Raw genomic sequence first — 26,906 nt, 5'->3', positions numbered from 1 at the left:
GTGACTTGATTAATTTCGAATACGAAGATTCATGTAGCAAAAAGTGCAACTTCCTGAATCGTTCGAATGGTGCACCGCTCATTAAATCTTCCACGAGAGGAATGTTAACATACCGCTATCTCGATAACTACGAGCATCGACATCGTCATACAGAGAATGAAAACAAGAAGGATAGATATATATACCATATATATATACCATATATATATATATATACCATACTATCTATGTAGGATAAGAGGGTAGAGGAATAATTGACTTGTACTACTGTAACCCAGACGACGATATGTAAACGGCGCGGAACTCCGGTGAGAATGAATATGCAAGAAAATCTCCATGATGATAGAGTTACGTTTTACTTTACGAACGACTATCAGTGCCCATCGTATTCGTTCATGAATATTCGGGACGATACCGTTTGACGCGAAACACTTTGCTAGAAACGCGTTTTAACCTTTCGCTCTTCTCCTTAACGTCCGAACACATTCGCGAGAAAGAGATCTTCCGTTTTATTTTTTTTATTTTATTTTTATACTAATTTCCAAAAAAAAATAAAGAACTCTCGTCATACATTTCTTTTAAGTCTTACATTAAATGATATAATTAATATAACTCGATAATTATTACAAATACGATCGATATTTTACGTTGATTAATCGGACACACTTGAAGGGAAATAAAAGAAGAGAAGGAAATCATTTAAAAGCTAGAGGAAGGAAGAGAGAGAGAGAGAGAGTGAGAGAACAAAATCGAATGTTTCAAAGTTTATCAACTTTTGAATCACGCCAAGTTTTCAGCTTGGTAGAAAGTGCCAGTGGCAAAAGTAAGTAGCTACACTTCGATTAGACTGTCGTCGTCTCTCTCTCTCTTCCTCTCTCTCTCTCTTTTTCTCTTACTCTTAGCCTTCTTCGATACTCGACACTCGACACATAGGAGAAGATTTAATCGGCAATGTTATGAGGTTAGAAGCAAGCAAGAACAAGGAAGGGAAGCAAGTACGAGAGAGAAAGTGTGTGTGTGTGTGAGAGAGAGAGAGAGAGAGAGAGAGGGAGAGAGAGGGAAAGTACAGAGTACAGAGTTCAGGGTATGGCGTGTCGAACCGTACCCGGCTTACTCTCTAATAAGTAACAATTAGCAAGCCAGTAATTAATATGGGTCTACGACGAACGCCCACCAACCACGAAGAAATACGACCTTTACCTTGCGCCATTACGGAGTTCGAACAATCACCGATATTTATCTTTCGAGTTTGTTACTATCTGGTATTTCACGATATTGTTAAACCACGTTAAACCTTTGTAATAATAAACTTCGAGTAATGGCTAACGCGTGATTGAAATTTTATATTACCTAATTAAATTCTTATATATATATAACTGGTCTCATCAATTATATTAATTAAATAACAAGGGATATATTAAATTGGAGTATAATTAAATAATCAATAAACAAACTAACAAAAAGAATTTTATTCTCATTCCTGTGTGATATCATTATGACAAATATATATATGTATATGACGAGAAAATATATTTTCTTCGAAAAAATATATCACACAATATAGAGAAAAAATAAAAAAAAAAAGAAAAGAAAAGGAAACTTTTATTCCCATTCGAGGTCTCTCCCCAACTCACCTCCCACCCCTATTCGATAAAATCGTTGACCATTATCGAATATTAGTGTGACGATGTCTCCGTTTCATACCCAAGAGACCAAACAAATATATCCATCGAAGTTTTCTATCTATCTTTGGTCACTCTCTCTCTCTCTCTCTCTCTCTCTCTCTTTTGAACGATCGATCTTTATACACATACTTTTTTCGTTTAAGTGTAACGACCCCGTGAGCTCGCGCGCGCAACCATTCGTTCGTTCGTTCGCGTCTAATACGACGATTATACTAATAAAATTTCCGTCCGCTTTAGCGAACGGGCGTTGCCAACGGCGAGACATTAGTCGGGTGAAGCCGGGAAAGCCCAGAAGAAGGCAAACATTTGCCCGCCTTTCGACCCCACCCTCTTCACTTCCTTTTCCACCTTCCAACCCCTCAAACTCCCGTCCCTTTTCCTATCTTCTTCCCACTCTTAGCGTGTGCAAACAACCAACGTGGTGGTTCTGGCTCGGGCTCTGGCTCTGGCTCGTCGGGTTCGTCCTTGTGTTCAGGATAGTGGAAGAACTTACACTGTTCTACGGTTAGGTTGAGTTTCAGATAGAAGAAGAAGAAGTAACAACTTTCATTTCCAAACTACTTCTTAACAAATTGAAAATACTTTAACGTAGAGATATATATATATATATATTACAATATTTTTTTGACGTATCTCTTGTTATTGTATTATTATATCGAAATAGTTGGAGAAACAACAAAATTCGTCTTAAAATTTTATATTTCAATTTATTTCTGTATACATTTTTATATACTTTTTTTCTTTTTTTGCTTTACTTTTCCTTTCTCTTTCTTTATTATTTTTCTTATATATTATATTTATTATAGATGAGAATTTACGTGTCTTTTATTCGATGCGAAATCGTGAATATTTGATTCATATTTGTAATAACGATAAAGTCTTTCGACTTACTCGTTAATTTGAACGCGTGACGATTGATAAGTTCCAAGGATCACCGTCGTAGAATTAAAGTGGACGGAATAAGTTTACCGTGGTAGTTCGAAGTTATTTCTCACAATTATCTACGTTGAGAGTTATACTCGTACACAAAAGTCGTGAGCGGCGTAAAGGAACGACGAGCAAAACACGAACGGTGAAATACTCTCGCGTGTATGTTCTATCTCTCTCTCTCTCTCTCTCTCTCTCTCTCTTAGCAAACTTTACCAAAACTACGGACGGCCACTTGAACTTACACCGAAGTTATAGAGGGTGTCATTAAACGACTCATCTTACTTACTTTACTAGCTTTAACATTTACCATATGATTTTAAGTTATTTTATCTAACTCAACAGACGGATTGTTATTCATATTTTTATATAATGTAATGTAATACACTTAATTTTGTTTTTTACACGATAGATACGCGTTTCCATAGAATATGATACGTTTTTAATAGAAGATTCAAGATATCAATCCTAAGAAAAATCAGCAAACATTAAACGTTAATCAAAATTTTTATCTTAGAATCTGGATCGGTGTTAGTTAAATCAAATTTATGTAAAAACAGAATTGAGTATTATATATATTCTAGTTTATCGATTACAATCTATACCCAAATAAAAGAAGACAAAAGTTTAACGTTCCTTTTTTCATCGACAAAATGGAGATCGATCAATTTAGATTAAAAAAAAAAAAAAGAAAAATATCATTTAATATCGAATCCTCGAGTATACTTAAATACGTAATTTTACGACAATATTATTACCCTATCAAAGACTTTTCTCACAATCTTCTTATCGGAAGTAACCTTCGGTAGCTTTCACAAGGGAATAAAGACATTATATATTTTTTTTTTGTTTCTTCTAATTTCGAGATACGAAGGAATAGTTAAAATTTAAACACCCTAGACGATAACGGCCTCTTCTATGTGAAAGAAAGAGAGAGAGAGAAAGAGAAAGATAGTCTCCCGAGTGTGCAATGAATTCCTTTCTTTCTCTTTTCTCGCAAAATGATCGTTTAAGCTAAAACAAGAAGCACGGTATTACCCTCATACACACACACACACATACATACACATATACAGACACAGACACATATATACCTACGTAAGATTTTCTTTTCTTTCATAACCGTGCTTCGAAAAATTGCGGTTTGTGCTATGTGCTAGCGTATCCTCGGTTCTACGAGTAACAAACGTCGAGAGTGATACGAGCTCTTACGAAAATTCATATCTCGTCCTTCCACTATCCACTTTTACCACTACCATTATATACACGGAGCGTCTTCACCGACGACTTCTACGATTTCAACGAAGAAGAAGACGACGAAGAAGAAGAAGAAGAAGACGACGACGACGACGACGACGACGATGGGAATTTATGCGAAATCGAGTTACTACGCCGATTCCATCTACTCTGATTCCCTTTCGACGTAATAAAACTTCTCTCTACTTCCTCTTTTTCTCTATTTCTTTCTCTCTCTTTCTCTCTCTTTCTCTCTCTCTCTCTATCTATCTTTTTCTCTCTTTCTCTCTTTTTCTTTCCGTTGAGAATATTTTTACAGAATCGTTCTTTATGACTACCTCCTTTTAACATTCGATCGATGTCGTTTCAAACTTGGTTTGTAATCTATGTATCAATGAGAAATCAAAAGTCCAAATATATCGTGAATAATGTTATATGTAAACTTTGGAAATTTAATAATATGATATAAAAAAAAATTGGTATGAAAAGATTTTAAATTCATTTTTTAGATCATTTTGTTTCGTATTTGTTTTTTTTACTTTTTTTTCTTTTTTTTGAGAAGATATAAATTACAATATCTCGGAGTAATCGTTCACAACGATAATTATTATTTCGTATAATAGAAATACGAGTTTGAGAATCGTGTATAATTATTGGACAAAATTTGTCGAATGAAATTTCTCTTAGGTTTAATTCGTCGCGAGAAAGAAATTATTTATGATTACCGACGACGGGATACGGTGCTAGTGATTATTATTAATATAATAATAATAACGTTAGCGATCATTTCATTAATCGATCGCCTAGCAAATGTGTTTTAGCGCCGAGTTATTATTAATTGATATTAATTATCTACTTCCATTATTCTATTACGTATGTGATTATCATTCTTTTTCTTTTTTCTTTTTTTTTTGTACATTCTAAAATTTCATCAGAAATATTAATCTCGGGGGAGAGGGGGATAAATTATATGAGTATTGAAATCCACGTTTTCTTTTTTATTAAAGAATTTTCTTCGAATTTTAACAAAAATATGAAGAAGGAAAATGTGCCAAAATTATTTTAAAGATTAAATATTTTGTGAAACGCATTATGTCGATATCAATTTTTTCTTACGCTTACATTTTTATAATAATAATAATATTAATAATCATAATCTTCTCGCGCTACACTTTTCTCGTACGATTGAAAATATTTTTAAACGAAAAATGTATTACAGAATATTAACTTTGATGCACGTACACATACATATATACGTACGTACATTTCAAAAGATCTATTTTATTAAACGAGACGCGTAAATCGAAAAATCATTTCTATCATAGTTATTATATTTAAAGGGAAAAAAGCAAAACAAAGGATCAGTAAGACATTACATCGTGCTTATTTATCATCTCGTATTTATGCAATTTTATTTCCGTATATTTAATATTAATACACCATTACGAATAATGAACATTGGTCACGTTTATAATAAGGGAAAAATAAAAAATAAAAAGAAGATAGAGGAGCAGAAAAAAAAAATAAAAAAACAAAAGCAATGAACGAAATGATGAAAAATTTCAAACGAAGTTGACCGTAAGCTTCTCTTTTATTATACGATAAAAACACACAACAATACGCGATGAGGGGGGTTGGAGAGGGGTGGCGGTGTGTGAGGGAATGAGAGGGGAGGGGGATGGAGGTTGGTGGTAGTCGAACGATAAAAAGAGTGCAGGCCAAAAACGTTGCATTCAATGAAACTTTGCGCTTCGTAAAACAATACGGCTTATCGAGAATGCATTACAATAAATTCACATGTAAGCAGAGTGAAGCATGCACGGCCGATATAGCCGTGCAATGTGTCCCATAAAATTCGGATGATCCTGGACGGAAATGCAATGCATTCGATATTACAGAGGACGGAAGGACCGATTTTTATTCTAGACAAAATCCCGACCGGCGCGTTTATTTCGAATAACGTATCGCAGATACAACAAGGACGAGTGGTGGGGGAAGGGGGAGGGGAGGGGTCGGAGAGAGAACAGTTACGTACACATATACGAACATAGTGTGGAAAATATATAGTGTGAACGCAAATCGATTCATACCCATAGCCAAAAAGCCACCATAACTATACCCCCCCTTCTTGTTGATTTTTTTGTTTGTTTTTACCTCGAACGAACGAACGGTGACGATCGATCGATAGAAAAATTTCCGACTCGTGATCCGATTAACTCTTGAGGTGGTAAGGTAGGAAGAGGTGAGAGGGTACTGTAGGAGAAGCAAAAGATAAAAACTTATGACATTTTTCCTTGATTTTCCTTGCTTTCCTTTTTTTTCTTTCTTCTCCTATTTTCTTCTCTTTCATTTTTTATCAAATCTTATCTCCGTAAATATTATTCCACGTAGAACGTAACTCCGATCTATTTTTTCTAGATTTATTTTTCCTTTCCTGTACTCTAACCCCCCACCCCACCCCCCGCCACCTAATCCATTTTTACTCTTCGACAACTATCGAAAAAAAAATTCTAAACATTCCTGTGACACGAGGTTGACAAATATCTCGTTCACGTATTATACAATATATCGCGTTTCCTTCTTTTACACGTTTACGAAAAAATATACGTTTTTCGGAATTTTATGGAAATGCACGGAAATGGGATAAAGAGCAGAGCAGAGCAGAGCAGAGCAGAAGGGGCAAGGGGAGGGGTGAAAAAAAGAGAGGCAACGGGGGAAAGGAGAAGAAGAAAAAAAAAACAGAGTGAGAGAATTGCAAACGAGAGTTGCAGTTACCACTATTACTGTATATTGCATTCTATGACAGGGTAGCGAGAAGTAGTAGCAAGATGGAAGGGGGCGGAGGGCGGGGAGGGAAGAGGTAACGGGGGTGAAATAACGCGAACCGATAACCGCACTTGTTAATACCCTCGCTCCCTATTATCGTAGAAGTGTTTACGACAGCAGTTAAACGCGAATCGAATGTACTATGTAAATCGTGCTCGTGCTCGTGCGCGCGAGCACACGCGGGCGCGCGCGCGCGCGCGAACACATCAAATGTTCGAGAAGAGCATTGCGGGAGCGTACAAACGACTGTTTAGTCGGCGTCGCGATATACTCCAACGGGGGTATGTGTACCTAGAAATATAGAGAAACGAATATACGCCCGAGTATATTTGCAATGAATTTACGGGGGCGTTAATGCATAACCCCTACTCTACTATCCATTAGTTTAAACAGATTCCCCGCGTACGGTGTGTAGGGAGGGGTTGGGTGGGAGCGGGCGGGCTTGCACCAAGAGAGAAAGAGAACGCAGCCTCAACGCTTGGATAACCAAACGAGAACGGGCTGCTGATACGCTCTGTGCAAATTAAACATTCGTTGTGGCTCGAAAGCCAAACGTCGTTTCCTAACGTTAAATTCCCATATTATATATTGTTGTCTTTTCCTCTCTGAGGTATCATTTCAATTAAAGAAAAAAAAAAGGAAAAAAAAAATGAAAACAATTCACGCGTTCGCAAGATAAGTCCAGTTTGTTAGTTGGATGATAAATTCGTTTCGTGTTAAACCTTGAGAAATATATTGTATAATATTATCATAGTATATTATATATATATGTTTATTCGAAACTCACCCGAATATGTTTCCGACGGTATCTGATCCGTTGGTATGGTAAAATTTCCTACTGCATTCGGTGGACATCCGTTTCGAGTTTGTTGAGTACGTAAGGTATGAGTTGCGTGTAAAGATGGACCACGAGGTGGTACTTCGGGTGGTGCCGGTTCGGGTGGAGAATCTCTTCCGGTGTCTGAAAATAATAATCGTTATAATCGTAATCTATATCATTTAGTTAATTAATAACAAGAGAGAAAGAGAGAGAGAGAGAGAGAGAGAGGGAGAGAAAGAGAGTGAAATATTCGTTAGGTTAGTTATAATAATTCGTGTTATCGTTGTAGTATAGAGAATTGGTAAATTATTGCAATAAAACATTGTAAATGGTGGTACTATTAAATTTCACATTAATCGTTGTTGTTTTATTTCTCTCTCTCTCTCTCTCTCTCACTTTTTCACTCCCTCTTTATCTATCTCTTTCTATCCTGTTTATACATTCGCTCGCATTTTCACGTTCGCAATGTCCACTAATCCAGAATAATTAAACGAGACGTCGACAATCGAGAGCTTCGCAATTATTGCTGCTTTATGTAGTTCGAAGCGTAACAGGCATGGGAAGGGGAAGGGGCAGGGAGGAGTGGGGAGGGGAGGGCGGGGGATCGATTAGACGTTATTAGAAGTGCGAGGGAGCATGAAGAATGCGCCAACGAGCGCTTTTGTAATTAGGAAATAGTCTAATTGGAGCATCGATCTCCTCCTCCCTCCCACCCTCCTCTCATTTTAGAGCGAGGCCGCTATTATCCGAAAATAACGCGAGAGGTGAGTCCTACGTTCATGTATAACTATAATAATATATATACTTATTAATATATATATTATATATATGTAATGCAATAATATATGTCTGTATACGTATTATATGGATATGAGTACTTATGACGTTGCTATGACGCACAATGTATTATAATGTGTGAGAGCAACAATCCTGCAACCGATGCAATCCCGAGCAACAATACTGATAAGCTTGGTGGTACACATAAGCGTGTGTACACAGACACACACCTATGTTAATCCAGTTTTATCGTTACATCTCGTGACGTAAGTAGTAATATCGATTCGTTGCTGAATAGAACTAAAACGGGAGTCAGCGAATAATTAAGGATCTATTTATAATTAAAGCGAATTTCTCTCTCTTTCTCTCTCTCTACCCTGTTATTAAATGTTTTAATCATTAAAACGCGAGGTGGGACCTTGTTATGGGACTCGTGCACAACTTTGTCGACGATAATTCAACACTATTTAATCTTTGTTGTTATATTATATTCTTTCTTTTTTCTTTCATTATTTTTTATAATTTAAACAAGTATTTCCAATACGTAAAAGAAAATAATAGAGAGAGAGAGAGAGAGAGAGAGAGGTAATCGTTGTTTTTATCTTCCATCGTATCCTTTCAATCGGAATTCGTGCGATCAAAATTTTGTGTATATATACGAGTTTATATATAAAATAATATTATATATTTACGTTGGTATCGGAAGATAGGTTAAATGAATAAAAAAGAAGAAAACAAAAAAGAAAAAAGATTGATGCACGCGCGCGATAGGTATAAAAGATATAATATAATAATTATTATACCTCGTTAAGGGTTGAGTTTGCGTAATAAAAACGTGACCGCGTCTTTTTTCATTTACCAAGCTTCGCGTATAAACAAATTAGAACGTTTAAAAAGTTTTCTAACGGAATACTAAAAATTTTCCAATTCTGACCTGCTCCCTTGTTTTTTCTTTTCTCTCTTTCTCTCTCTCTCTCTCTCTCTCTCTCTCTCTCTCTCTCTCTCTCTTTCTCTCTCACCACCGTACTACCTTGCTAGCCCTCAGGGCTTTCCGTAGTCAAGTTACTTACAAAGTTGTTCAAACTCGTAAGGAACTCCTTCCAACGAATAATTAAAGTTACATAAACGCAAAGAGTGCAAAAGAACCTGGAGAAGCGGGTCCGTCCGTTCGCATTCGCGCGCATTTAAAGACAAGGAAAGTATTTTCCTCGTACTGGTTCCTTTCCACTCTCAACGGAAAATGCTTTTCTCTATAAACGAAGGAATGCGAAAAATTTCTAAACGAATTATCCCAATTTTTTTCCCCTCGCGCTCGTCCCTACAGTATTTATCTCTTAAGTGAATATAAATAAATAAATAATAATAATAATAATAATAATAATAATAATAATATATATTATATAAGAGAAAAAAAAAGAAAATAAAGATTAAAATGAAATAATATCAAGAGTTGATTTTCTTACAGATGGGGAACTTCCTGAACCTTTACGCAAGTAGAATTAGTCGTAACTGCATATATGCCGACGTTACAAACCGATGTCATATTAAATACATTCGTGTATGTGTGTGTACGTGTGCGTGTGCGTATCTATGTCATGTGTACATAAGCACGACAAAACCTATAGTATTGTATATATATATATCTATATATATATATATATCTATATATGTATATATCTATATATGCATACAATTGAAGCAATATGTAACCATTAGAGGTTGTTAATGTTACAGAGCGCATTATTGTAAATCAAGGTTAACTGCAATACAGTGGTCTATCGCGCTTTCGCGAAGCTATGTAACTTGCTTGCGGTAACTCTGATGCCGGATAATGGAATTTCGGTGCCGGGTCTTGCGGATTAAAATCCATTACGGTTATAACTTACGTGAGCGTTGTAATCTCTAAGAAAATTATTCAAGAAAGCTAGAGAGACATGTTATCGGCTTAATACATACGTACACTTCTACACGTATTATTATTATTATTATTATTATTATTATTAATATATGAAAATAAATTTAGGGTTCTTCTTCTCCCCTTTAGGAAATTTCTTTACGGATCATTACTAAGAGTAGGCTATAGGAATTTCGTTTATGGGTTTGTTTAAGTGTCTACAAATTTACGCGTTATGACATGTTTATTTATTATGACTGTTCTTTTCTTTTTGACAAATATATATTTAATAAATTTTATAAATGTTCTATAAAGAGGCATAATGTATTTTCTATTGATGACGTGTTATAAACGTTAGAATTATTTATAATTATATTTTCTACTCGTATTCTGTGTTTTATTTTTATTACAAGTATTTTTTTTGTCTTTGTTTTTATTGTTTTTATATTTAAGTCATTGGGTATGGTAACGCGTTCAATATGTAGATTAATTTGTATTATTAATTTTCAGTATTGTCTTGCAATGTATTTAAGATTTTTATTTAGCAATATTCGTGGGTGATATTTGTACTATGGCATATTTTCATTGATAAGGTTGTATTTAGGTGGAAGTTTCTAATTTATTATTACTATTATAATGTAATACTTTTGGTTAAACGAGAAATGGCTGAGTAGAGATCGTTAATATTCTATCGGATGAAATTTCGATAAGGTTTTTAATATTGCTTAATGGATACAATTTGTTAATGAATATTCGATTTTGATATACTTCTCTCTCTCTCTCTCTCTCTCTCTCTCTCTGTCTTTATTTCTCTGTTAAATTACACAAAGATAATATATAAAATATATATGGGTACATAAATTGCAAACGTAATCACCGTATTAACGCATGATTCATTATTATTTGACGTAAATGGTAATTATGTAAAGAAAAACAAGAAAAAGAGAATCAATGTTACAGAATAATTATCTCTCACTCTCTCTTTCTCTCTCACTCTCTCTCTCTCTCTCTCTTTCAAGATAGTTTATAGGATTTTTATTAAATTCCCGACAAAGACAATGATGTAAAGACAAATTAAAAGGAACACAATAGAAGAGAAACGAGAAAACGTGGTTTGTATACGCGTATCACCAATAGCGATTTACATACCTGTGAAGTAAATAGGCCTGGAGAGACCTGTGCAGATCCATGGGTGAATGTGCAGAGAGACAAAAGTGCATTAGTGCTAGTAGAAAATTCGATATTGTGCCTGCGTGCGTGTGATAATAGTTATGATCGATATGATGAATCCGATGATGATGATGATGATGATGATGACAACGATGAAAGATCGTGCAAATATACATATCGTGTTGATGAAAAATATGAAAATGTTTTCAATGTTTGATGTTGAATCAACAACGACCATGCAAAAATTAGTATTATTTTCTATATCGATAGTTAAACGTTTAAAACATGATTGACCACGTGGTAGATGATGAATAGATGAAAAATGACGACGAATGATGGATCGTTACTCAAATTTATTTGATTAAATATGAAAAGAACGAAAGAAAATTATCAAATTATTTGACTTTTGGCACGTTCGTATTAAATAGATAAAACAAACTACGTTATGTTGCGACGACGGAGATGACACAAAAGCGCAAGGTCGATACCTACTGCAATAAGCAGTAATAATTGCTTAATTAAAGCGGACCGTGAAATGCGCAATGCGTTTCTGTCAGCTACAGCCGGGGACAATCGCGTTTCTCGGACAACTTTACTCTCTCTCTCTCTCTTTCTCTCGGAATACATACGTACATTCGTTCTAGTTATTGAACAATTCTCTTCACCCCTCTTAACCCATCCCCTCTTCTTTCCCCTTTTCTACCGACCTACCTAAACCAACCCCAGCCCTCCTCCTCAACCATTCGCTACGTAGCCTCTTGGACTCTGCAAACACCTGTAACGCTCAATTAGAAAATCGATAACCCATCTACGGATACTCGGAGGACAATTTCTACCGGTTTATCGTGAGCTTCATCGTTCGAGAGTCGACGAACGATCCATTATTTTTATCCATTTCTCTTTCGAGAGTCGATTATCGGGAGCCAATCGTAACGAATTCCTTTGGATTGCTAGAGAGCCATTCGAGAAGCACTCGCTTATATACGACGCGTATAAATTCATTCTATATTTCTTTTTTTTTTCTTTCTTTTTCTTTTTTTTACGTTTTCGTTTCCTTTTTTTTCCCTCTTTGTTTTATTCTTCTTCTTCTTTTTCTTCTTTTTGGTTTTCTTTTTTTCTTTTTTCTTTGTTTTATTATTGCTCGTTAAAAATCTCTCTCGCAAACAGGAAAAGAAATTGGATAAAAATATTTATTTCTCGATGATCTTTATACACGTATATTTATATATGTATTATTTACTATATAAAGCGTATTCATTTGTGAGAAATTCCAATATGTATATATCTAGGAAAGAATGTATTTTTATGAAAAATGTTGGATACCAAAGTTTTACTGTTTCAATGTTTGATTTATTTTTTTGCTCGTTAGATTATTTTAAGATCAAAACTTTCGCTTTTCGAATAAGGATTTATTAAACACGAGAAATATAAGATACTTTCCTTTACTATTAATAATACGATTAAATTTAGTATACGTGATAGTTCTAAAGATGATGGAAATGTAATTTTATAATTATTTTTATACGTGATATTAATATATATATATATTTTGTATAATCGTTAAAATCAAGCACCAATGTTCATGTGTATAATCTTCTATAGATCAGTATATAACCGATATCAAATTACGTGGAAATGAGGTAATGAGATTCTATTGCAGTTGAAAGCTTCGTCAATCTGTAAGCGAAGTATCAATTAACCGTTATATCGTCATATTCCTGTTATGTGTATACATTCGAACTATATAAATTTCTCATTAAACGGGAAGGGTGTATTATTCGCGTTAGAACGCCGATAGATCATTGAGTTCTACTAAATTACATTCTACCGGCAATTATAACCCAGGATTCTCGTCCTAGAGATAATATTTAAATACTCGAAATATCAACTTTGCATATATATATATATATATATATATACACACACATATATATAACATATCAGAGAATTATTTAATAAAATATTGACAATTTCTAATAGGATTTACGATGCAAATTTCAAATCTTAAATAATCTCGTGGTCGAACATGAATATAAAGGGCATGACGTGTATCGATGAACACTAACGTTGATATTAAAGTCGAAGTAATGTCGATGCACCACCGATCGTGGAGAGAGATTCGTTTCTCCAAATTTAATCAGAAACATCAAGGAGCATGAGACGACGCGTAGGTAGGTAGATAGGAAGGAAGGAATGAAGGTAGGTAGGTAGGTAGGTAGGTAGGTAGGTAGGTAGGTAGGTAGATAGGTAGGTAGGTAGGAGAGAACCGTGGAAGCCAATTACGGATCGTACGTTGCGGCATATCACTGACATTTGATTCGAACGGGTGATACCACCTTCATCGGTGGGATGATAGTAGTAGTAGTAGTATTAATGGTGATGGTAGTAATGGTGGTAGTAGTTGGTAGGAAGGGTAGTAGTCAGACATTGCAAGGGAGTGCAAGGTGGCCGACAGTGACTTGATGCGGTTAGCGGATCGCCCCGTTAATTCGATTTGATGCTCTAACGCCTTCTCCACGTCGGGGAATACATATTCATGTAAATACGAATTATTTCGTACGATAGTCAGCCATTTTCGTTTTCACCTTTCCTTACTCTATTCTGTATCTTTCTCTTTCTATTTTCTATAAATGGATTTTCGTCGTTTGACGTTACTATACGAAGAAATAATTAAATCTAGAAAGAAAGAGAGAGAGAGAGAGAGAGAATGTGAAAGAGAGAGAGAGAGAGAGAGAGAGATAAAAAGAAGAAAAGAAAAGAAAATAATACTATTTCCGTAAAGACCCAATCGGTTAGTTAACTTTTTCAAAAGTGTGTCAGTAGAGCTTGCTAAACGGAAAAAGAATTTTCTATAGAGCAATAAAATCTTCATAGATCCTCGGTTAGAATAGTGAAACCGGAAGAAGGAACACTGGTAACGATAATGGCGAACACGGACTATTGGCATAGTTTCCGAGTGGTACTTAAAATTATTCCTACTCGGATCGAGCCTGGCACTAATCCAGCCAACCTTCCCCATTCCACCCCTTGCTTCTCAACATTTTCGTCGAATACGCTTGCCGGTTAAAACGTTTCGCCTTGCTCAAAATTGATAACCGAGTTTTCTTCTTCTTCTTCTTCTTCTTCTTATACTACTACTTCTTCTTCTTCTTCTTCCTCTTCGTTTCCTAACTCTTACCTCGGAGAAAATGAGATTCGTTGTCGCTCGAAAGAAGAACGAAGTTGAGAATCTTTTGCCAAGATCGTGAAAAAAGGGGAAAAAAATAGTCTGGAAAAGCGATTAACTAACGTGACTTACTTCTACGAGAGAACGTGAGAAAATGAATAAGATTCTTCGCATAATAATATTTCAGAAATAAAAAACAAAAAGAATAAAAATGAATTTCAACTATCCTTTCCCCCCGCCCCCACAATTACAATTTATCTTTCATATTTAATGAAACAACGTAAAAAAAAAAATAAAACATTTGTAATCATATAATCGATTCAATAACATTACTGATATATCATAAATCATCATCGTAAATGTTCCAAACGAAATGAATTAGATTTTATCATCTAAAATCCTCGGACACGTTAAACAAATTTTTTCTAGCATAGTATAATAATATAATGGTAGTAGTTCAAAGCAGTGGTACGTAATACGCGCGGTTCACGTCCACACGTATTACTCAGCTATACGTTACTGGCCGAACAGATTTACGGTGACAAATTACCGCAACTGTGCCGAGTTCCCGGTGAGAGAACACGGTGTATGTGTATGTATGTGTATGTACGTATGTTCGTGTGAGTTCGTGTGTTCGCGCGCACACTCGCTAGCTCGGCAATTCAATAACGTGCTACTCGACTGGCCTACATTAGACTCCGACGGTCTAATGTAATATCAATCGTCTTTCTGCTGGCGGTGTACAAGAGGTTAACGTGGGTAAGCCCTGACCGTTGGGAGCCATTTGCTAATAGATGCCGCGACATGCCTCCATTAGACCGCAGGGACATTCCTCCGAGCAATATCCCCCCATTGGAGATTCAGACTCGAATTACTGCTTACGATATACCGGTAATCACGACTAAGAAACTTATAATAACATCACCTTACGTGCACCTAAGTAGAGTATTCTTAAAATCAGTCAGACATAAATGTAGTAATATACCCTAACTCTGCGTTTAAGTATATATGTATCTTATATTTTTCATTTAATAGATTTATTACAACACGTATACACACGAGATTTTTAGAAAATGTTTAATTGATATTATAACACAGGAAAATGATTTTCTTTTTCTTCTCATCGATAAAAAGAAAATTTGTAATAAACGCGTTTAAAAATTGTTGATAATATAATAGCGAATAATTTCATGAAATAAATCGTATATTACGAAAAATATTAATCGATAATGTCAATCTCTAACCGATTGGTATTACGTGTAATAACATTGTATATAGAATCAGACCCGTTATGGTTAATACATACGTTTATAATATACGAATGGTTTTGAAGGAGATCCTTTTTCCAACAGGATAATATACGGTTTTACGACGCCGTTGAGAGTTCGTAACAAAAGCGGCGAATTTATCGGCATACGCCGGAGTCGCCGTCAACTCGTGTCAACCGTTGTAACAACGTTTCCGCGCACGCGATACCAGTTGTAAGATCCATGGTAACATCGCTAGTTCCCATGTTACTGATACATCAACGTCCGAAACTTCGATGCCCGCTGTCGATTCCTCGCTTTCCAAAAGTGTCCCGTGTTATTCGGAAACGTTACGAGAAATCTCTCATCTACGTAGTTAAACGTTTTGTGACCAAACTATAATATTTTCTATTTCTTATAATATATCTCGATAATAAATAAGTAAATAATAAGTATAATATATTAACGAAAACATTCGATCTGTTATCATTATAATTATCACGAAAGAATTTCCTAACAACGTTAGAAAGCTAGACGAGCTTTTCCTGTTCTATCTCTCTCTATCTCTCTCTCTTTCTCTTTAGAATAAGAGCCATCCTCGAAAACGAGATGCCCGCGAAATTTCGTTTAAAAGTTAAGTCAGGTAGTAGTAGTAGTAGTAGTAGTAGTAATAGTAGTAGGTGGCTGAGTGAAGTAGGTGGGGTATAAGGAAGGATGGGGGGTGAAGTGTAGTCGGTGGCCATTGCCGTGGTGGTCACTACTCGACAGTGGGTTCAAAGCCGCAAAGCTACTTTCTCATCTCTCTATATCTCACACACGTACTTTACACACACACACACACATACACATATATATATATACTTTAGTAGCAAGCCTTACTGCTAAAACTGTTTTACACATATACACGGGATATAATGTTGTGTGAGTCGGTTGGTAGCACCAAGGTGGGCTAGGCCTAAATCCTCCTGGCATTCCAAAACAATATAGTAGACGAAGCCACGTTAACTTGGCTAGTGAGCTATGCTCTAACTAGCCAGCTCTCTCTCTCTCTCTCTTTCTCTGTTAACTACTAACTCGGTTACCTCTCCTCGAAACCTACTCTCTCTCTCTCATTCTCTCTTGAAGAGAGAAACGCTCATTCTCTCTCACTTTGTCCTTTCTATACCCCACTCAAATGTTCTCTCTTTCTCTTTATCTTTCCCTCATTCTCTCTCTCTCTCTTTCCTTATAAGCAAAGAGCTTGGCTACCGTTAGTTACCAGGGAGTAGTACCGGTGACTTCTCTGAAACAACAACGGAGCCAACTTCGAAACGGAAAGTCCCTTAGTTATTTAATGAGCCAACGTATGTAGTAGTTCGTCGATTAGCGCATTGTGTTGGTAGACCTAGAAAGCAACCTGCCCCCCTCCACTCCCTAGTCTATTTCTAGAATCCAAGATTCGAGTCATGAAGTTTCTTGAAATTTCCAACGCTCATTGTGTTTCACCCCCTCTCCGAGCCCCCCCCTCCCTTAAATTTCTAATAAATCTCAAGCTTCGAAGTTTCTCGTACAAAAGAATATTTTCGATTGTATTATGTATATAATTTAATTATAAAATATGTCAGATATATCTTCAGGAACAATAATATTTAATATAGAATATCTGATTTTTAGAAATACGATAAAATAAATGAATCAATAAGCGTAATTTATTTTACCGAGGATATTGAGTACCTATTACTTTATATATAATATAAGATTGTAAATAATAGGATAATTATTATACATTATTTTATCTGTTTAACAACAATCCCTCTTTCTCTCTCTCTCTCTCTCATCTTTATCTTCGTAAATCTCATCGAAGTATCACACATCAAAGATACCAAAATCGATCGTATCTTTACGTTTCGTAACACGGAAGACTATTAATATTAAGCCTTTAACGAGAAACACGTTTACGCGAAACCCGATTTAACTTCGACCAGGGGCTCGATACCAGCCGATAATAACGTTAGCACCGTAATCGCGTTTGAGGCATGGATCGTTAACTTATCGCGCCAAGTTTTACGTTGCGATTCCTTCAACTGGCCTGCATTCATCTCTCTCTCTCTCTCTCTATTTCATATTCATCTCAATCGATAAACCCTTAAATATAAATCTTCAATCATTTTTATTATTATCGTCATCGTTGGGAAACGTAATTTTAATAATTATCGTCATTATAATATGACAATCATAAGATCGAGTATTCAAAATAAATATGAATAGTTGTATGTGTGTGTGTGTGAACGTAATAAGAAATAAATAATACGATTATTGGAAACGTTTGTGAAATGCATGATGATATAATAATGCAGGAGTGATGATGATCGATACATGCGTGAATAGTACGATCAATCGATGATATAGGTGTATACAATAATACATTTTGTTCGAATTTAAATGATTATTTATCGGTTTTGGCTCACCATTGCCAAGATGGATACGTGAATGCTCGTCAGGAAAAACGACGGTCTCTGAGCGGTCGCTTGCAGTTGAGCTACTACTCAAGGCGCTTGCGTGACCTCGACGTGTTCTTCGACCTAAGGTACCACCACCTCCTCCTCCTCCACCTCCTCCACCTCCACCTCCACCTCCTCCTCCTCCTCCTCCGGTATTCGTCTTTTTGCTTGGTGCCGCATACACCGTTTCACCTGCACGATACCAAGATTCTCGATCAGACGCTATCGCTTCTAAACCTCGAAACGTTTCGAATTCTCAACCAGGCCATTGCCTTTTCTTCTATAGCCTATATCGTGATCGATTTCGAATAGTTTCATGGTGAGAAAAAAAAATTAGAAAAAAAAATTAGAAAAAAAAGGAAGTTCTCGAATTTTTTCAAATACGATCTTAAAATAAAATTCATATATTAACGTGATTGCCATTGAATAATGAAATAATTGAAGAGTATATAATTGTATTATTTTCTATAAGGTATTTAATATCTATTAAATTGATCGTTCATTCATTTTTAAAATTATTCGTGGAATTTCATCGAACTTCATTAATTATCCGCATTCTTGAAAGAAAAGATAAAAAAAGAAATTCAAAAATTCGATACGTAAACTTGAATAAATGATTTAAAATTACACAAAGTCAAATATAGATTGGTTAATATAATTCGTTGAACGTGTTAAATATGTTAATAAAAGTCAGAAGAGAAAATAAACGTAAAAAAGAAAAATATAAGCAAGTCTAACATTAGTGATCCCGTAATTATAGTTTCGCGTGCATGTGAACGTCATTCGTTGAATCTAATTAACTCCCTACCGTTTCCATTGCGAGATCTGTCCGAGGATACGCTCCCGTTGTAATGATGCCGCCGAGAGTTGGTGCTTTCGAGAGGAAACGGTGAGGCTTGTCGATGATTTGGCGTCAACGTTGGTGGTGGTGTTGGAAACGGCGTCGTAGGGTTGTCCGTCGTTGCAGCACCCTCCGTGTCCGAACCAGTACGATAAGAACGATCACCGGCACCTGAAACGTATCGTTTAACGTTGAAATTTTATCTCTCCTCGTAACTAATTATTATTATCGATTTTATTTAATATAACATCACCGTTTTTTTGTTAGTTTCTTACGCATTTTTTAAATTTGAAATTATTCTCGTAATTGATTAAAAATAATTATTTCTAATGCTGATCCCTTATAATCATACAAAAATCATTTATATATATATGTAATATAATATTATTTATAATAGTGATATATATAAATAAAATGTTAATAGCGTAATTATATTTTTCTTTTTAAGTTGATTATCCTATTTTACTGTTGTAAATATAATATTATATATCTCAAGTAAAATTATTGAATTAAAATGAAACATTATTAAATATACAAATATTACGAATAAATTCTAAGTTAAACTTATCCACCGTATACGTCTTCTAAAGAATACATATACATAATATTCAGAAGTCATATGGAGATAATAAAAGAAAGCTGTCGCGCATCTAGGCGATCATCTCGTCATCTTATTTTATTGTCTCCCGAGGAGTATTTTACGAAGTCCTTGTGAAGAATCCGCTTTCGAGATGGTACTAGTGTGTCTCTCTCTCTCTTTCTCTTTTTTCACTGTTTGACCCAAGCTGGTATTTGCTTAAACGAGACTCCACGCAGTATATCCTTGAGTTATGGTATATAGAATCCTTTAAGAAAAGTATGATAACTTGACTTTCTCTTTCTCTCTTTCTCTCTTTTCCTATTTTCTAACACCTTAGAAGATAATCCTCTTTGGAGTAAAATGAAAATCTAAAAGGGAGAATAATAATACAACGATAAACGATCTATCGACTTTATCGAAAGTGTGACTCAGCTTGCCAAGGGGTGCTGCTGCTATGTTTGTTCTATTAATTGGTAGCTAATTATGCTTCCCAAGGTGGCTTTTTGCCTTTTCTCTAATCTTCTATTAAAGTTTCTACCTCGATGCGTTGAAACAAAATGGTGGGGTGAGATGAAAATACACGAATAAGAAAAAGACACATTATCATACTTTCTCTTTCTCTTTCTTTCTTTCTTTCTTTTTATCTCTTAAGAATATCGATGGTCCAAGGAAAAAAGAAAAAAAGAAAAAAAAGAAACAGTGCGATAGGATGATAGCAGAAGAAGAGGATCGAACGTTGTCGTTAATTAATGAGGAAAGTTTTACAAATAGCCGAAGGCATAGTACACTAAACGCCTTAGCAAGCCCGTGAAATTCATCCGCAAGCGAAATATCCTTGCGCAGTACTAACTTTTTAATTGATTATTATCCTTTCCCCGTTTTCTTTTTTTCTTTTCTCTTCGTTACTTTATACGCGTAGAGGAGACGATAATCGACGATCGGTCTTCGAATTTCCGTCTTTTCTTTTCTATCATACTTTTTTTTTTTTTGTTTTGTTCAAACGACAATGATTATAATCGATCACGTTGTGTTACGCGAATACCATCATAACACGAGTTCAAAGTCTCGAAAAGATGGAGTAAAGAAAAAGTTCTGCTTTCTTTGGAGACAAACAAAACAAAACGAAGGTGAGAATTTTTTATTTTAATTCTTTTTTTTTTCTATCATTTAATATAAATTAAATATATTTTTTCTCTAATTTTTCTTATTATATTATTTAAACGAGTATCTTATGTATAATGAATTACAGAAATATTCGTAACTGTCTTTACTGTTAATTTTAAATAATCGATATTTACTTTGTAATTGCAAATTTTTCAAATTTCTACACGCAGTAACCTATTATAGGATTTTAAATAATTTTACATAAAAGATAAGAAAATTAATCTCGCAAGAATATCCGTATCTATATATAAAAGATATATAAAAATAAATTGATTATTTAATATATAAGTAGTATTTGATTTCTTGCATCTTATAACCTTTTCTCATGAGACCTATTTTTTATTTGTATCATTTATACAAAAATTATACTACTTTTATAATAAAATACTCTTTAGCAATATAAAACTAATATCAATTCAACAAATATAATAATCCTTAAATATGTCTTCTTAATAAAAAAAAAAATAGAAAAAGAATTAGAAAATATATTATTACAAGTATAATATTACATGAATCGTATAAAATAGACAGTAATTGGTAGAAATATTCTTGTAACTCGGTGTGTATGTGTTCAACTATCTCACTACCAATAATCAAAGAAATCGAAGTAAGGCATTTCTTCTTCGCTACTTTTAGTTCTAACATGGTAAAAGATCAAAGATCATCTCAAAGTGAGGAACGTTTGTGCGAGAGAAAAAGAGAGAGAAAGAGAGATGAAGGAAAGCAAGATGTGCAGGCTTGATAGTCGAGACGTCTGAGAGTGAGTAGCCGAGAGCCGGGCCAGTGGCGCTGATATTGCTCGCATTAAACTTTCATATTCAATCTTGGCACCCACCACCGTTGGGGCCGCCCCACGTTTTCCTCCCGATCCTCTCGTTCCCTCTTACCACCACCACCACCAGCACCACTACCACCCCTTACGACGATCCACGGTATGCTTTCTCGTTGCTGAGAGCAAGAGCCCTAGCTAGCATCAACCCCACATGTAATTGTGTTATGCCCTCTCTTCTCTCTCCGTCACCCTTCTCCGACTGACTCTTCCTCTCTCTTTCCCTCTCTACCTCGTCCCCTTCCTTCATCCGTCTGTCTGTCTATCTCTCTTTTTCTTCTTTCTCCCTCACTCTCTGGAATCCTCCCTGTTCTCAGTACCTTCAGAATCTTCTTTTCCTGCCACATAGACTATCTTCCTCTCACTCTTTCATCGTTTTACCTTCCTCTATTGAATTTTCTAATCCATATGGATTTGAATTTAAGAGGATCTACCCCTTCTTTTTTCTCTTTTTTCTTTTCTTTTCTTTTCTCTCTCTTTTTTCTTTCTTCTTACATTCGACGAGTATACAAAAGTATTATTTAAGACAAATTTTATCTACGTGTATATTAATGAGAATAAATATATATAATACATCAGATATACGTATATAATATAATATTTAATAAATTCATAGGGTATATAAAAATGACGAAACAAACTAACGAAATATCATACTCTAGCTTTATCGGGAATATTCGAAACCGAGAGAGAATACTCGGAAATTCGATGATGTCGTCGAACCATTCGTCATGTGGCTAGTGATAAGCGAATAATCGATCGTTGGGATTAGTAGTCGGCCGGAGCCGAATGAACAGTCAATGGTTATCTTTAATCGGTGTATGCTAGAGTGAAACAGCGAAACAGAAATAAAGAGAGAGAGAGATAAAGAGAAATAGAGTGAAAGAGAGTTAATCACAACAGTCGATCGCGTGCTCGACCACGTCGTCGTTGCTTTCGACGCTTTAGTTCCACGTACGTGTTAGCTCAACCGAACGATTTATCTTTACCATTGGAATAGAAGTAATAGTACTAGGCAAAAGCAAAGCCTAGCAGTATACTGAAATAGGAATAGAGAATAAGAGAGATCGTGTGAGCGAATGAGAGGGAAAACATCAGGAGACAATTTACAACCGTCGTGTCTTCGTTTACAGGAACGTAAGTCTTGTTCTGTTTCTTCGGAAGCAACGACAAGAGAACAACAAGGACGACTTTCGTTTCCGTAGTTGGGTTGCTAAACGCATGCTACTGGCTACCCGGATTCGAGGTAGACGAGAGAATTAAAGAGAAAGATAGGAGATAGAAGAGGGGTTTTCGGTTGTTGTTGGTATAAAGAAGAGGGGTAGAGTGAAACGGCCGCATACTCTGTATAGTGTTGGACGCATTTTGTTTGTAGGGGATGGTTACCATAGCAACGATACCAAAGCGGCTCGGCCATCGAATGTGCTTCGTTCTCTCTCGTTGTCCTCTTGGTCGTCGTACTCTTCGCCGAGAACGACGATGTTGGTCCGAAACTTGTGGAAGAGTTCGCCTCCGGCCCTTCTCCAATGCTTATATGCCGTGTAACGTTTATACGAGGGACCGGGGGCGGGAACAAGGGGGGGGGGACGAGGGTGGAGGAACGAGGTAGAAACCTCGCGAACGTTTTCGATTACTATTAGATACAAATTTCCGAAACGGGAAATTTACTTTTCCGTGTGATTCGATGGACTACCACCAACGGCAGTGTTAGCTTCCTTCGGGGAATATTTCTCTTTATTCGATGTATAATATTAAATATATTTCATGTATACGTTTTGATTTTTTTCGATCGTGATATTTATATATGTATGGGAGAGAGTACCACTACTCTTATAGCGCGGGATTATCTTTTTTATAGAAACGAATATTTCAATTTATATCTTAAATAATGTAAATATTAAATGAAATTTTTGTCGTTAAACACATGGAATATTAACGTGCGATCTCTCAAATTTGTATGAATATTTAAATGAATTATTATTATTATCTATCATTTTCTTTTTTCATCCATGGATGAAAAAAGAAAATGGTTAATCGATTTAAAATATACGCTAACACACACACATACATATACACATACACGTTGAGAGATACGAGATAAGTTTAGGTCGCGTGGCAATTTGTAATTTGTAAGCGTTTACACCTATTACATAAGCTCGGAATAACTTTTTGATATTTTATAATACTTCGTGATTATTCCAACGCAGCAAGACGGAATTTAGTCCGTTCGTTGCTTTGGAAAAGATCCACGCAATGATCGTAAGTCCGCATGCAGTGATTTAAACTCCTACACGAGAGACATTTGAAGAAAACCCCGACACTATATCTCTTGTTTTTATTACGACGAGACTAGAGAAAATTCACTATACGTTATTGTAATCGTATTTTTCTTCGAGTTTCGACGAGTAGTATGCAGAGTGGACTAACGTGCTACGATTCACGTAATTTCCATTCGACAAACGCTTTGAAAATACATCGACGTTGAAAAGAAACGTGAAAATTTATTCGTGGAATGAACTAGCGAAAACGTATTCTAGCTTGACACACTTTGCGGTGCAATGCTTTTAAAGATCAATATTTAGAATAGGATATAATAATATATCGATTTTGTCGAACAAATAAATCGAATTAATCGTTTATCTATTTTTCATCGATATATACGTGTACACGTATGTACAAAGTAAAGCATTTGAAACAGGTCACACGAATAACTGGATTGATATTGTCGATAGAAAAATATAATCCTGTCGGACGAAAATTCATTTATATTTATTGGAGGGTCGCATAATTCCACGTTTAATACTTATTTTTCGTAGATGAACTCGAATATAGAACGTATAACAACAAATATTTTTATATGCATTATCTAATTTTTAATACGCGTACAGTGTAGCCTACGATTTTCAAGATCACTTAAAGATTTATTCCGATATATAGAAAATATTATATTATATATTATATATTACATTAATATTATATTAAATATTATATATTTATAAAACCTCTCTTCTTTCGCGCGTCCGAATAATATTAACGCGAAATTACATCACCTTAGAAACCAAGTGCGTTTTATTTGACACATTTCTTTTTATCACCAATACCGATAGAATTATTCAGGTGGCCTTTTTTTAAATGCCTCACTTGATATTGGATATACACGCGCGTATATAACAACGAAAAGAGAAAGTTTCGACCGATATATATATATATATATATTATACGAAAAATCGATTTTGATATAAAAAGATAAAGAGAGATAAAGGTGGGACTTGTTTTTACGGTTTCTCCGTTTTTTATGACAAGTATGCATTAGAAAAATTTAAATATTTCCAATATCCCTGGAGTTTGGAATCTCGCGTTCTTCGATGCCTAAATCAATATGAACTCCGCACCCCTTGAAGCAACTACTATCGTTTGCGTGTTGGGGGGATGGAGAGGGGGCAGGTTAAAGGAGCACATATCCATAGAAACGAATCCATCGGACCAACGGATCTAGCAATTTCGTATAATCGAAATTCGTATTTAATATGTCGTCCAAATCGTCGCGGCTGAAAATGTGAAAGTGCGGGGTGGGGGGGGGCCGGAGGGAAAAAAGAAAAAACGCCAATAAAATTAGCATACCTATTTATTTATATCTTAACTTCGACGTAAAAATAATACGGTAGGAATATAATGCCGTTGTTCCTCTCGTTGAATATTCTACGAGAATATGGATATCGGTTAGGTATAGTTAGGTATTTGTTAATTAAGATTGAAGATTAAAGGTAAATATCGTTTTTAAATATATACGAGTATACTTTGAAATCAAGTTATGGAATATTTATCATGCGATTGATGTTAATTGTTTTTTCATATTCAACGTTCCACGTACGTACATACGTTTCATCGATCGAATAATTGATTACGAAACAACATCGTCGTCTTTTCAAACAGAACAAATAAAAAGTACAAATTATTTACATCGTACTCTTTCGTACAATTACAAATTCAAATGTTTATATTTAAGTATATTTTTACAATTATTTTTTAGTCTTTTTATAATAGTCCTTTTTTTTTATCGAGATATATCGATCATTCGTATTATTGTTCCGTCCATTTGATAGATCGTTCGGTTAATTATAAAAATAAAGAATCAAAAGAAACAAAAATGATATCCAAAAATAAGTTCCTTATTCGAAAAGTATTTAAACGAGTAACTGCAAAATGATTTCCCTAAAGACATCAAAAATCAGTTTGGCAGGAATCGGAGACACGCGTTACCCAAGGAAAGAAGAAAGCAAGGAGAGTAGCGGAAAGATGTCGGAAAGGGTGCGGATAGGAGTTTGCATTTTTCCTAACATGTGTCATACGCACGAGGAACAAAAGAGAGACTGCCGGCTGCTGCGTGGCGTGCCGCTGAACGTCGTCCGCGTTCGAAAAGCAATTTCCGATACGTCGTCCAGGCTAAAATGCGTACGAGATATTCGGTGACACATTTCTGATAGCTTTGAGAGTGAGAGAGAGAAAGAGAAAGAGAAAGAGAGAAAAAGAGAGAGAGAGAGAGAGTGAAGAGTGTACGGTGGCCTTGAGTGCTCCGACGAGATACTTGGAAAGAACAAGAGAGAGAGAGAGAGAGTGAGGGGGAAAACCTTCAAGAAGTTATACCTTCAACAGGTGCAAAGTGGCTTCCCGTTGAAAGCACGACCGTCTCTTCTCTTCTCTTCTCTCCACTCCTCTTTTCTTTTCTTTTCTTTTCTTCTTTTCTCTTTCTACCCTTTAACTCTTCTATCTTTCGTTCTCTTTCTTTCACGTGTATCACTTCTGTCTCTTCTTCTGCCTCTTAAACGACGACCGAGTTCTTTGATAAAGCGAGCCTATAATACCGCGTGTGTACCTTCGGGGAAAACGAGCCACCTAACAACTAGTCTTCATGCTCTTTTCCTACAAAATATTATACTTACAAGAGATAAAGAGGGAGAGAGAGAGAGATAGAGAGAGAGAGAGAGAGAGAGAGTGAAAGAATAAATATATATTTTACTTTCAATTAATTATTTTTCGTAATATATATAATTCATATATATATATATATATATATTATGTATATTTTTATTTCCTATAAAATATTATACTAACAAGAGAAAGAAAGAGTAAAAGAAAAAATATATATGTGTTACTTTAAATTAATTATTATTATATATCTTAACACATTGTGGAAGGCCTGACATTCAAATGAATTTTTACAGAATTATAGTTTATCTGATTTTACCACGAAACATTTATCTATG

At 35.2% G+C, this 26,906-nt stretch overlaps 1 protein-coding gene across 1 annotated transcript in view; it reads right to left on the bottom strand.

The window, feature by feature from the left end:
* Window positions 1-6,924: 6,924 nt before the first annotated feature.
* The window catches only part of LOC106787423, a 217,659-nt gene continuing 197,677 nt past the window's right edge, over window positions 6,925-26,906 (bottom strand). Inside the window, exons 5-8 of the mRNA XM_014749766.1 lie at window positions 19,037-19,240; window positions 18,361-18,420; window positions 7,462-7,635; window positions 6,925-6,965 (exon numbers count right to left, since the gene is read on the bottom strand). Coding sequence (XP_014605252.1) covers window positions 6,925-6,965; window positions 7,462-7,635; window positions 18,361-18,420; window positions 19,037-19,240 — 479 coding nt within the window. The remainder of the gene's footprint in view (window positions 6,966-7,461; window positions 7,636-18,360; window positions 18,421-19,036; window positions 19,241-26,906) is intronic.

The sequence above is a fragment of the Polistes canadensis genome, unplaced genomic scaffold (assembly GCF_001313835.1).
Source record: "Polistes canadensis isolate GaletaPanama2010 unplaced genomic scaffold, ASM131383v1 scaffold_100, whole genome shotgun sequence".
Taxonomy (NCBI): domain Eukaryota; kingdom Metazoa; phylum Arthropoda; class Insecta; order Hymenoptera; family Vespidae; genus Polistes; species Polistes canadensis.
The sequence above is the reverse complement of the archived record's forward strand: the minus strand, read 5'-3'. Positions and strand labels throughout refer to the sequence as shown.